This window comes from Apis florea, unplaced genomic scaffold (assembly GCF_048593485.1).
Source record: "Apis florea isolate Af1SG1 unplaced genomic scaffold, ASM4859348v1 contig_3081_pilon, whole genome shotgun sequence".
NCBI classification, from domain to species: Eukaryota; Metazoa; Arthropoda; class Insecta; order Hymenoptera; family Apidae; genus Apis; species Apis florea.
Window position 1 is genome coordinate 1,551,131 of NW_028256703.1, and position 13,629 is coordinate 1,564,759.

Genomic DNA, 13,629 nt, shown 5'->3' on the forward strand with positions numbered 1-13,629 from the left:
ATAATATAGATTATATAATATATAAGCAATGTAAATTATATAATATCAAAAGAAAATATTTATAAAATTAATTCATTAAGTGAAAAAGAAATATTTATCGCAATTTTTTCTAAATTTAAAAACAAAAATTTTTAACATCTCATACGGTCTCATTATTATTATCATTTTCTTTATATATTTTTATTACTTGTATGCATAATTATTTTTTTCAATAAAAAATTTTTTAATTTTTTTTAATTTCAACAAAAAAACTTTAATGTATTATACATCATTATTTTATGATATTCTTGACAAGACTCTACAAGTAGCGCTTGCGCATTTAGATTATCAGAATAATCATGATAATATACTCCTGAATTGCTAGTATTGCCCAATCGTTTAATTTTTTTATGATTTTTTTTTTAAATCATAAAAAATAAAAAAGAAAAAGAATTTTTCCATGTATAAAATGTATATAGTTCTTATTCTTATTATAATATTGATTGATTAAAAGAGAACTTCTATTTAATAATTAAAACAATTTTTGAACAATAAAAATACATCATAAGTTGAGCACCACTTTCATTGAACATGAATCATAGTATTATTAATCACATGATTGTCAATATGTATTTTTCTTTCCTTATGTGAGTTCAATATGTGGTAACATTAAGTCACAACAAAGTAGTAGCTATGCTTGTAATCAATGACTTGATTTTTTTTTCTAATCTTTAAAATATGATCATAGTGGTAATGTTTGAAAAATGATGGATACTCTAACGCATGTAAACGTGTCAATAAACAACAGCATCGATGACAGTGTTGATAATTGTGAAAATGATTGTGAAAATGATAGAGAAAAATTATTAAAACCAAGAAATAATTTCGCATCATACTCGAATGAAAATATTAATATTAGATTTCGGGTAGGAAAGATGTAATAATTTAATGATAATTTATATATTATATCTTTAAAATTTTTTCCTTATGTTTTTTTTTTCTTTTTTTTTTCTTTTTTTTTTTATAATAAGATAACCTAATTAATACCTGTCTAATTTGTTCTTTATCTTTTATAATATTGATAAGAAAAAATCCTTTTATATAAAAATAAAATATTATATTAATTTACAATAATTGTAATCATCTTTAATATTTTATTTCTTCATTTGTAATAAAATGTTATCTATAGGGTAATGTGTCATCACAAAGTATTGTGGAAACACTTTCTAATAATTTGAGAAGACTTAATACCGAAGAAATACTTCCTGGTGCTACCAATTTCTTATCAAGTAATTATGAGGTATATTGTTTTTCTTATAACTATATTTTATTTATCTTATAATGTTCTTATTGATATATAATTATATTTATCTTTATATTTGAAAAACTTTCTATATTAATCATTGTGAATATCTTATCTTAAAACTAATTATGCATTAAAGAAGCATTATGTGTATCAAAATATATCATTATATTTTTACTTATTTTTTTAGAGTTTAGATTATGATCCCTGTGAGAATCATCTTCTTCAAGATGAAGAAAGAAAAAAAGGTTACAAGTTTGTAGTTAAAAAGAATTTTGCTAGATGGTTTATTTTTTTATTAATAGGTATTTGTACAGCGCTTATAGCTAGTCTTGTAAATATTTCTATAGAAGAATTAACAAAGCTAAAGTATGGTTGTTTGAAATTTTGTATCCTTTACTTCTATTATAAACAAATAACAAATGAAAGAAAAAAAAATATAATTTCAATGCTCCTTACAGTGAATGATAGATATGGATCAATGTGTAGCAAGAAATTGTTTATGGTTACCATATTTATTGTGGTTAGCTCTAAATTTTGCACCTGTTTTAATAGGTGCAATTTTAGTATCTTATGTGGAACCTGTTGCAGCAGGTAGTGGTATTCCTCAGGTGAAATGCTATTTAAATGGAATTAAAATACCTCGAGTTGTTCGTATTAAAACATTAGCAGTAAAAACTATAGGAGTAATTTGTACAGTAGTGGGAGGTTTAGCTGGTGGAAAAGTAAATATGTTTCATTATTATTTTTATATCATTTTTTATTTTTTCTTTTAAATAAAAAAAAAAATAATATAAGATAAAATATCATTTTAGGAAGGACCTATGATACATTCTGGAGCTGTAATAGCAGCAGGAATATCACAAGGAAAAAGTACTACATTTAATAAAGATTTAAAGATATTTAAATATTTCAGAGAAGATCATGAAAAACGAGATTTTGTATCTGGAGGTGCAGCTTCTGGTGTATCTGCCGCATTTGGTGCACCAATTGGTAAGTGCTGATATGGTATGTAGATATGTAGTATAAATATTAATTATTTGATAAATAATTATTTAGGAGGAGTATTATTTAGTATCGAAGAAGGAACTAGCTTTTTTAATCAGAGTCTCACTTGGAGAACATTTTTTGCTAGTATGATCACAACATTTACATTAAACGTTATTCTTAGCACATATCACAGACGACCCGGTGACCTTTCTTATCCAGGCTTACTAAATCTTGGAAAATTTGAGACAATACCCTATCAGATTTACGAAATTCCGCTATTCATGTTAATGGGAACAATTGGTGGACTTTTGGGTGCTTGTTGGAATCATTTAAATTATAAAATTACCTGTTTCCGTTTGAAATACATAAAAAAAAAATGGTTGAAAGTAATAGAAGCTCTCATAGTTGCTGCATTAAGTGCAACGATGGGATTTACCATGATTTATTGTTTGAAAGATTGTAAACCATTGGGACAGGATCCCACTAAATTTCCCATTCAAATGTATTGCAATGATGGAGAATATAGTGCTGTTGCAGCTTTGTGGTTTCAGACACCAGAAAGTAGTGTACGGTCTTTATTTCATGATCCTAAAGGTATGTTAATAATATAAAAAAAATATAGAATATATTCATTAAATTTTTTGTTTATAGGTTCTCACAATGATATCACTTTAGCTATTTTTGTTATTCTCTATTTTCTTCTGGCTGTTGCTACTTTTGGTTTGTCCATGTCTAGTGGTTTGTTCATTCCATCCCTATTAATTGGTGCTGCTTGGGGTAGATTAATTGGATCAGGACTTTCAAGACTTTTTCCAAATTGCGTATGAAACAATGATAAAAATAAAATTAAATATTGTAGAAAAAAATAGCAATTATAGTTAATTATTGCAGGTTGTTTTAAATCCTGGAAAATATGCTTTATTAGGTGCAGCTGCTCAATTAGGAGGAGTAGTTAGAATGACGATAAGTTTAACTGCGATATTAATAGAAGCTACTCAAGGAATATCTTTTGGCTTGCCACTTATAATAGTTCTTATAATGGCTAAATGGGTTGGGGACTTCTTCAATGAGGTATGAAAACACCAATCTAACATATAATTTAAGATATATATATTTATATATGTATATCTTATTTTATAGGGAATTTATGATATTCATACACAAATGGCTGGAATTCCTATATTACCATGGGAAGCCCCGCCATTATCAAATAATATTTACGCTAGTGAAATAATGAGTCATCCAATAGTAACATTAAAAACAGTAGAAAATGTAGGACATATAATAGAACTTCTGAAATGTGTAACATTTAATGGATTTCCCGTGGTTGATCCTCCTAGTAGTGATGAAGTAATGAATTAATTATTGTTATATAAATTTATTGTTATTCAAAAGATATGTTATTCTCTTATATTTATGCTATTTTTTTCATTCTAGATTGAAATACATTCATACGGACGATTTCGAGGACTAATCTTACGCTCTCAATTAATAGTATTATTGCAAAACAAAATTTTTAATAAAAACTTAGATTATTGGGACAGATCATTAAGTATTAAAATATTCAGAAAAGAATATCCTAGATATCCAACAATCGATCAAGTAACTGTAACTGAAGAAGAAAAAACTTATATGATAGATTTAAGGCCTTTCATGAATCCTTCTCCTTATACAGTACAACATGTTAGTATTTTTTTTATTAATTTTTTTTTTTCACACATTATTAAATGAAAAAAAAATTTTTTTTTTTTTAGTCTGCAACACTGCCACGAACATTTAGACTTTTTAGAGCTCTAGGTCTTCGACATTTGCCAGTAGTCAATGATACAAATGAGGTATTAACAAATTGACGCATTTTTTAAAATGTTATTACATAAAAAAAATATAATTTCAAATTTTTCTTTTTAGGTAATTGGGATTATTACAAGAAAAGATGTTGCCAGATTTAGGATATGGAAACATAGAGGAAACATGGGATTAGATGAACTTTTAATTACTGATAAAATTTAATTTTAATTTTTTTAGATACAAAATTTAATTTATGAAAAAAAAGCTTATAATGTATTATATGTATAAATATTGTTTTCTTATATATATAAGAAAAAAGATTTTTATATTCTTCAGCAAAGAAGAAAGAGACAAAAAAAGACAAAATCAATTATATATTAATTATTCACAAATAATTGCCAGCCTAACCATGACCATAATTTAAAAAATAAAAATACTGGCAGAATTATTAGCAATAAAAGAAAATAATACTCATATGATGGAATATACATTGGAAACAATAGCCTTTTAATTATATCTCTAGAGATTATAATTCACACGTTATAGAATAATTAAAGTCTTTTTACATAACCTGCAACAAGAAAAAATATTTTATAGAAATAAAGCATTTATTTATATTTTATTTAATTTTCTATGTTTTTATATTAATTTTTAAAATAATTAATTACAATCTAAAAATTATATAAAATTAATTCATATACTATAAAATATAAAAAAATAAAACATTTTAAATATATTTTTAAATAAGAAAAAAAAATATATTTAAAAAATAGTTTATTTATCTTTAATTTAACTAATCATATTTTTTTAGATTTTAAGATAAACATATGCATTAATATATAAATATGTGTAAACATTTTGATACAATTTCCCAATTCCACAAGCTATTCTTAATTTAATAATAGTTATATTGTACATATTAAGAAATTACAAAAGATTAATAAATACTTATAAAATTTAAAAATATAAAAATTAATAATAATTAATTACAAGCTCTTATTTTGAGAATGATTCACTTTAAGAGAAAAAATAATACATAAGACAGAATGATACTATCTCTTTCTAATCTTCAATAAATCTGAGCATCATAATTTTTCCGTAAAACTATATTGGTAAAAAGATTGGTGAAATTTTACGTACAGTTATAACTTTTCTTCTCTTTATATTCATAATAATTAAAAAAAATATTTAAAACTGCCAATCCAATAAAAGAAATTGAAATTGAATGCAAATGTTAACAGAGAATAATAAATATTTATAATTAAAATATATATGATTAAAAAAGTTTAATAATACTGTTTACGTCAGTTCGCCATTTCAATGATTGGATTCTAAATCATATATATTTTGCGCATGCGTGAATATCGATAACAAAAAAGAGGTAAATTTAAATAATTTTGAGAATGATTTTTTTTTTTAATATAATATAATCTAAATAATAAAAAATATTGCAATTAAAAAAGGGTCATAATACAAAATGAACAACTATAAACAGAATAGAGATAAGAAAACTTCGAAAATAAATAAACAGAATTTAATAAAAAAAGAGGAAAAAATATAAATATATAAAAAATATAAATCTTTAATAAAACTAAAAGAGATAGAAAAAAATATAATAAATCATGATACGAAAAAAATGATAAGATTCAAAGCAAAGAAGAAGAGAAAGTGAGGACACTTAACATAGAATTAAATAAAAAAAATATTATATTTAAATCTATTAACTCCATTGTCTTCATAGTAAAAATTAAACAATTTCAAATGCATATTCCTATACAAAATTCATCAATTGTTACATACTTTGTTACACAAAGTAAATATTCTCAATTATTGTCAATTGTTGAGGAATTAGGAAAGAATATTAAATTAATATATACAGGTAGTAGAATTTCAAGAGAAAAATTAAAAAAGGTATTATAAAAGTTATAATGTTAATAAAAGAATACTTAATGGAAACAGGAATGAATTCATAATAGTAATTAACATAAATATAGTATTTTTATTATAAATAAATATAATTTATTTATCTGATTCTATTAAAATATATATTTTGTAAAATATTTTATTTTATATAGATAAATATAAATTATAAAAAGATATCATCTACTTGAATAATTACATCAGTTGTAAATATTGTGTTTATAGACTTTTCTTCCATTTACAAATAATAATACATAAAAAGAATTAAATTCATTCCTGAATAGTATATAAGTGCTATAAAATATACAAACATTAGTAACCAAAAAAATTCATTGATGTAGTAATAATTTTCCATATAAGTGATAAATGTAATAAATATGATAAATATTATAAATAGAAAAATAAAATTTAATTTGTAATAATAATGTAATGTAATAATTTCGGTATAAAAAAATCGCGTTATTTAAATAATTTATCTAAATTCAGATATTCATATTACCAAAATATCAAAATAATAAAATTTAAAAATATTACGAATTTTAAATATTAATTTTTTCATAAGAATATTATTATGGATTATCATTGAATATTTTAAATTCTTTCATATGAAAGTTTATTAAAAACGTATCTTCCTGACGAGCTCATTGTAAGTCTCACCTTCTCGTCTGAAAGAACCGAAGAAAGCTTGTCAAAATTTTCTCATTTCTTGAAGAAACCGGTCTTTCAATGCGTCAAGAAAAATTACCGTGAGTTGAATATTTTGCAAAAAACAATCATATTATTGATGAAAAAAAAGAATAATAACACCATCAACAGACACGATAAGAAGTCGAACATTCCAAGCATCTTTGTGATTCTCTGACAATGCCGTGTATTTTAAGACGCGGTCGGTTTGGTCAATTGTTTTGCGGTCTCTCAGGTCGTACACCTGTCCGTCGTGAAGTTGCAGACGGGAGTAGGAAGGGGTTATGGTCAATAAACGCAACCACGTCACACGCAGCCTATCGGCGACCCCGCTTGGCCCCTTAAAGTGGCTCCGAACGAAAATCTTACATGTCGGCCGATATTGCTTTTGTGCGTTTGTCTGCGGTATATCTTAAGAAAAATCGAAGTAATTTTTTCATGAACAATAACGACGGATGTATTTTATCGCGAAGAAGATGCGATTATAAAATGGAATCAATCCACGACGCGGTTTAGCTTTACAACGGATTAATCGTGCGTTTCAGTGAACTGACCGAATTGCATTCGCCATTGTTGTGATTGGTGAACGTTCCAGAGAAGACGGCGTTCTTAGATTGACGCGCATGCGCATTACATTCTACTTGACGACGCTCTTCTTTCGAATTTTGGGAGACACGCACACAAAGCAACAAGGCACAGGTAGTCGACAGGACACGCACACTTACATACACGTATTTCGAAAACAGTATTAGCCATTCGATTTTTGCGCACGTGCTATGAAATTTTTTTAAGCTTGGTACCCGCGTCTTTTTGGACATCGGAAATCGAATTAATATTCATATTTATCGCTTTTTATAGTGAAGAAAGTTATCATGGTATTTCTTAAGAGAGATCGTCAGATTAATAGTCTTTTATTACTGATACAAATAAATTTTTAAACGTTATTATTATTTATTTTAATTAGAATTTTCATTCGCTAAATGCGATATTCTAAAATTTAATCATATTTAAACAACAAATGATAAAAATGTTTATTATATTTTAAAATATGTAAATGAACTATTTTTATCTTTAAAAATTTTTAGTGAAAATCTTTAATGAGAATTCTAACTAATTTTTTTATTGCAGGTAATTTTTAAAGTGAAGAAATGATAGAAAAGTACTTTATATATGAAATGATATGTGAGAAAAATTAATAAGTATCAAGAAAGAAAACAAAGTTACGCTTAATCTTTAACGCATGCACAAAGTATATTTTCTAAGAAGTTTGATATATAAAATATATAAAAATGACAGTCTACATAGATGATTATACCTATACTGTGCGTAATTGCATGTTATGCCTAAGGCTAAAAAAAAATCTTACCTTAAAAAGGTAAGAGAAATGCGAGAATATAGAAGACAAAAATTAAAATCAGAAACATTAGAAGAGCGTACTATTAGATTATTTTCTGCTGCTGAAAGAATGAAGAACGCTAGAGCAAAAGAAACAGAAGAGCAGGCAGCAATAAGAAGAATGCAGGAAGCCCAGCGTATGGCTAGACATCGTGCTAAAAAGAAGCGTTGTTTAGATGAAAATTTAGCAAGAGAAATTTCAAAAATTGCTGAATTGTCTAAAATGCCAGATGCAGCAACGATAGCTCAAATGTCAGAAATGAATATGAATAAAATTTCCGCAGAATTGAAACAAATGATGGAAAGAGGGAAAGTACCAGAACATATAGTTCAAATGGCTCAACTTGCTGAGTTTAGTAAGATGACTGAATTAAACAAAATGTCTCAAGATATGGCTAAAAGATATGAAATGGAAAAAATGGCAGAATATGCTAAAACAACAGAATATATGAAAATGCAAGAAATTGCAAAAATGTCTGAAATTGCCAAAATGAATGAAATGGTAAAACTCTCAGAAATGGCTAAATACAACGATATCACGAAAATTAATGAAATTGCAAAGATGAATGAAATGATGAAAATGTCCCAAATGGCAAAAATTAACGAAGTTCAAAGAATGAACGAAATAGCAAAACTTAATGAGATGGTAAAAATGACAGAAATGGCTAAATATAATAATGACATAACAAAATTAAATGAAATTGCACAGATTAATGAAATGGCTAAAGAAATTGCCAAAATAAATGAAAAAACGAAAATGAATGAAATGATTAAAATGGCAAATATGCAGAATGATATTACAAAAATGCCTGAATATTCAAAAATGGCAGAAATGGCAAAATTAACTGAATTGGCTAAATTAAATGAAATAACAATAACAAAATTAAATGATCCACCACCACCACCAAAGGTACCACCACCAGAAATTCCTCGAATCCCTGAACCTGTGATTACTGTGCCAAATCCAAGAAATTTGCAAAATGTTCAAACTGTTCAAGTAGCACAGGCTAGCCCATCCAGTACAATAAACTTTCCCACTGTGCCTGGTCAAGGTAAATATGCTCAGTTACTAGTTATCATTGAGGAGCTTGGAAGAGACATTCGCCTTTCTTATGCTGGAAGTCGCAGTGCAGCTGAACGATTAAAAATGGGTATTCAACATGCAAGAATTCTTGTAAGGGAATGTCTATTGGAAACAGAACATAATGCACGGCAATGATCTGCCGATATACTTAGCAATTAGATTTTTAGTCGATTATTTTACAAAGTAATACTATGTACATTGTATGAAGTATAGCAGTATATTTTAAAGGGAGTGTCTTAGCATCCACAAGAATGTGCATATGTAACATTTATTATTTCATATTTTATACGATCTTACTAGTTTGTATGTTTAATATAAAAAAGTGTGAGCAGCTAGTCCTTTTAGACAATGGAAAAAATGAGAAAGTAATAGCTGTAAAACTTAATAATAGTTTCAATAACTAATAAAATGACTTGAAATATGCACTTTTGTGGATGCCTAAAGAAAATTAATCAATCAATAGCGCATAATATTGAATATAAATTAAATCAGAGAAAAATGATTCATTTTTCATTTTAGTTTTTTATTTTTATTAAAAAAAAAATGTAAAGATGACCATTTTCTATGGAAACATTATGAAGGAATTGTACCTTCTTATTAAGTTTTTAATTAACAAATAGAAAATATAATATTAGGCAGAGATGAATTTGTACACTAAAAAGCCTTTATTTATATTTTCTATAAAAAATTAATTGCATTTTTTGGTTAAAACTATAGGTACCTAGTAATTATATCTACAGTATACTTGCAGAAAAAGAAATTGATCAAACAAAATGTACCTATGGAAAATATAATCCTTAAATATTACTGACTACAAAGTATGACTAAATAAAAAAAAGAAACAGTTTTATACGATATTGTGTATTGATTTTATACCCTTAAATCAAATACTATATTTGTATGTATTATTTTAAATTTGGCGCCAATATAATTCCTAACCTTCTCAGTCAAGCGCTGTTTAAATTTCGAAGACATGCATATTAGTATATGGATAAAACGTGTAGAGAAGTAAATGTTAATAATTTTAAGAATTTGTAAAATATTACGCTTAATTTTTATTTCTACTTATTTATTTATTGCATAAAATTTTGCTAGTATATTTATTAAGGTAAGTTTTCTATATAAAGATATATGTAATTATGTATTAATTTAAGGTTATATCAGTGCTTTTTTTTAATGATCTTATTAGAATCTTTTTGCAAGGTATTCAGCTTTAAAAATTATGGTTTTTTTAATGAAGTTTCTAATCGAAAATTTACATTCGAGATACAAGTACTGTATTGAAATAATTTGTAACTATCATCTCATGACAATCATCTCTTCATAAATTATTTGTTAGGACATTTATTTAAAAAAAAAAACAGTTAGAAGATGGAAGAAGAACGAGGAAATATAGAAGTTTCAACAAAGGTTACAGAGCCATTACTAAGTGTACCAAACCCAAGAGCCCTTCAACAAACTGTTCCTATACCTGGTCAATCAAAGTATATACAACTACTTAATGTCATAGAAGAACTTGGTCATGAAGTTCGACCTACCTATGCTGGCAGTCGTACTTCTATTGAAAAAATTAAGCGTGGTATTGTACATGCACGTATTTTAGTTAGAGAATGTTTAATTGAAACAGAAAAAAGTGCTCGTCAATAAGATAAAAATTCTATATATAATAATTTGTAACTGACCAAATTTTGTAGAGGTATTTAACTATAACATAAAAAGACTTATATTTTTTGCTGCAAATAGTATTGCATTTACATATTAAAGAATGAAAGAATCAGAATAACAATTTATCTACCTCAAATATTGATTATATTAAATTTGCAAATTGTAATTGCAAACAAAAATTATTAAACTTAAATAATAGTCATTAATTAAAAGTAATAATTATATTTTTATTATATTATATATATTTATTATATTATATAACATATATTTTTTATGTTTTCTTTAAAAAATTATTTAAGAAACTATGCTTTGTCATTATATATTTATTTCATATAATAAGAAATTATTTATTCAATTTTATTTTACCAAAGAAAGTACAATAAAACTAGACATTAAGTGCCATAATTTATTAATCATATAATTAATTTTATTATATGAATGAGTACAAAATATTTTATAAAAATTATTTTTTTATACTTATATGATTATATTACTAAAATATATCAAGTAGGTGAATTTTACCAAACTTAAAAATGAAAAACATATATTAATTCTATATTAATATGATAATTTCAAATAAATTGAAATTTTTAATTAAACTATTGACAGTACAAATATATTTCTTAAATGCAATTAATGCCAATAGAAACTGAAGTTAAAATTAAGTTATTAAGAACCAATGTAGTATTAAATCTTAATAATATATATTTAGAATAAAATTTATGTATAAATATATTGTGGTATATTTAAACAATTATACATTATGAAAATATTTAAAATGAAAAGAAAAGTTCCTATGATATATAAATGATCTTTGCTCAGATATACATATATAAATGAATTTATTATATGTAAAAAAAACAATGATCATGTCTTGTTCCTAAAAATTAATTAATGATATGATCTTAATGATAACAATACATTGACTAAAAAGTACAAGTTATATGTATATGATCAGAAAATTTCTATGTGTCAGTTTTTTAATACAAATGAATATGGATCAAACAAATGTTTTTATAAATAATTAAAGTTTTTTAAACTTTTATGATATTTAATGAAAACCAACTTCATATCAAATAACTTTGTATAATTATGTTTTTTAATAAAAATATTGATATAATTCATAATAGTATACAATAAATTAACTAATAAACATAATTGGTAGAAGTATACAAATATAATTGTACAAGTTTAAAAATTCTAAATTTGTAATAGCTTAAATAATTATGTGTCATAATTTTCATTAATTGTAATATTAACATAAATAAAGATCTTTGTGTATTAAATTGCAGATAAATCCTATATTTCCTTCGAAATAATAATTACTATATTTTCTAAAAATTTTCAAATATAATTTCGTGTTACAGATTAAATGAAGAATATGTTCTGTACTTTGGATACTTTCGATACAGAGTTTTCCGCGGATTCAGTTGAATGGTGTCCAATAAATTTTTTCAAAGATATATTTGTTTGTGGAACATATCAATTAATAAAAGATGAAAATTTAATATCCAATACTTCAATATTATCAAAACGTTTAGGAAGAATTTATTTATGTCAAGTTGTACAAAATGGAAATTTAAAATTACTGCAAAAATTAGAAGTACCTGCCATATTGGATATGAAATGGGCACATGTTATATGTCAAAAGAAAATTTTACTCGGTATTTCAAATTCTTTAGGATACCTTCAAATTTATGAACTTAAAAATAATGACAAAAAAAAAAACTTAGAATTAATAATTCAAAAAAGAGTCTCAGATGAAGATGAAGTACTTGCATTATCCTTAGATTGGTGTACTGGAAAATTAACAAATAATAATGATTTTAGTACAAAAATCGTAGTTAGTGATTCAAAAGGTTTTATATCGTTATTCGAAATAAATGAAAACGAACTTAATAAAATTAATTCGTGGTCTGCACATGAATTTGAAGCGTGGATTACAGCTTTCGATTATTGGAACATAAACGTGATATATAGTGGTATAAAAATAATTGAAATTGAAATTTATTAAGATAATAGAGTATGTTATAATAATAATTACATTTAAGGTGGCGATGATTGTAAATTTCAACGTATTGACACGAGAATAAACAAAGTTACCCTGTTAAATAAAGTTCATGGTGCTGGTGTTACAAGCATTCATAGTAATGCAACGAGCGAATTTTTATTAGCATCTGGAAGGTATTGTATTAAAACAGTAACATAAATTCAACAATGAAATCAACTTCTAATAAAATTTTTATAATATTTTTAGTTATGATGAAATATTAAGATTATGGGATACAAGAAACTTTAAACAACCTATATCAAATGTCAAACTCAATGGTGGTATTTGGCGTTTAAAATGGGATTGCTTTGAACGGAAATATTTGTTTGCAGCTTGCATGTATGGCGGATTTAAAATAATCGATTGCAAAAATACAGCAACTTTATCTATTATTAGTGAATATACTGAACATAAAAGTATAGCATATGGATGTGATTGGTCTTTCTTAAATAGCGAAGAAATATCAGAACAAATATTTAAAAGGAAAATTGAAAATGTATTTCTGACGAGCACGTGTTCTTTTTATGATCACATTTTAAAAATATCGGCATTATATTTAAATCATAAATAAAAAGTTTAATAAAAGAAAATAAATATTATATGAAATAGGTAATTTTTATTCCAATATGTTCTTTTTTTATTTATTTTGTTACTCATATTTTTATTACATTATTTGTTAAAGATAAAACTCAAATTTGAAAAAAATCAAGCATGCGCAGAAAAAATATAAGATCTTGGCGTCGCTATTCGATGGACGTGAAATGGTTATGA

The 13,629-nt window shown here is 25.0% G+C and overlaps 4 protein-coding genes and 1 long non-coding RNA gene across 8 annotated transcripts; 4 read left to right on the forward strand and 1 right to left on the reverse strand.

The window, feature by feature from the left end:
• Positions 1-562: 562 nt before the first annotated feature.
• ClC-b (chloride channel protein 7) lies at positions 563-4,687 on the forward strand. 2 transcript variants are annotated; one of them, XM_003694363.4, is made up of 12 exons: positions 563-905; positions 1,169-1,279; positions 1,473-1,671; positions 1,754-2,007; positions 2,098-2,275; positions 2,342-2,866; positions 2,924-3,093; positions 3,164-3,343; positions 3,413-3,622; positions 3,710-3,955; positions 4,027-4,107; positions 4,181-4,687. In XM_003694363.4, exons 1-12 carry the CDS (start codon positions 744-746, stop codon positions 4,280-4,282), a joined length of 2,418 nt encoding a protein of 805 aa, XP_003694411.1. In that variant the 5' UTR covers positions 563-743; the 3' UTR covers positions 4,283-4,687. The 2 variants fall into 2 exon arrangements, with proteins under 2 accessions (XP_003694411.1, XP_086765332.1); XM_086909206.1 differs by lacking the exon at positions 3,413-3,622 and having other exon boundaries at positions 571-905.
• LOC105735687 (uncharacterized) lies at positions 4,266-5,400 on the reverse strand. Its single transcript, XR_015292318.1, has 2 exons — positions 5,201-5,400; positions 4,266-4,631 (listed from the first exon to the last, which is right to left on the reverse strand). It is a non-coding gene; the product is annotated as an uncharacterized LOC105735687 (long non-coding RNA).
• A 1,195-nt stretch (positions 5,401-6,595) lies between these two features.
• Positions 6,596-9,998, forward strand: LOC100866187 (uncharacterized). 2 transcript variants are annotated; one of them, XM_086909207.1, is made up of 2 exons: positions 6,596-6,726; positions 7,793-9,998. In XM_086909207.1, exon 2 carries the CDS (start codon positions 8,004-8,006, stop codon positions 9,276-9,278), a length of 1,275 nt encoding a protein of 424 aa, XP_086765333.1. In that variant the 5' UTR covers positions 6,596-6,726; positions 7,793-8,003; the 3' UTR covers positions 9,279-9,998. The 2 variants fall into 2 exon arrangements, with proteins under 2 accessions (XP_086765333.1, XP_003694426.1); XM_003694378.4 differs by lacking the exon at positions 6,596-6,726 and adding an exon at positions 6,819-7,363.
• An 87-nt stretch (positions 9,999-10,085) lies between these two features.
• On the forward strand, positions 10,086-12,094 carry LOC100867812 (cyclin-dependent kinase 2-associated protein 1). Its single transcript, XM_012487556.3, has 2 exons — positions 10,086-10,251; positions 10,483-12,094. The coding sequence occupies exon 2, from the start codon at positions 10,515-10,517 to the stop codon at positions 10,788-10,790; it is 276 nt and encodes a 91-aa protein (XP_012343010.1). The 5' UTR covers positions 10,086-10,251; positions 10,483-10,514; the 3' UTR covers positions 10,791-12,094.
• Positions 10,110-13,464, forward strand: LOC100866971 (diphthine methyltransferase). 2 transcript variants are annotated; one of them, XM_031917034.2, is made up of 4 exons: positions 10,110-10,251; positions 12,176-12,790; positions 12,860-12,992; positions 13,066-13,464. In XM_031917034.2, exons 2-4 carry the CDS (start codon positions 12,181-12,183, stop codon positions 13,427-13,429), a joined length of 1,107 nt encoding a protein of 368 aa, XP_031772894.2. In that variant the 5' UTR covers positions 10,110-10,251; positions 12,176-12,180; the 3' UTR covers positions 13,430-13,464. The 2 variants fall into 2 exon arrangements, with proteins under 2 accessions (XP_031772894.2, XP_086764915.1); XM_086908789.1 differs by lacking the exon at positions 10,110-10,251 and adding an exon at positions 10,593-10,722.
• Positions 13,465-13,629: the final 165 nt, after the last annotated feature.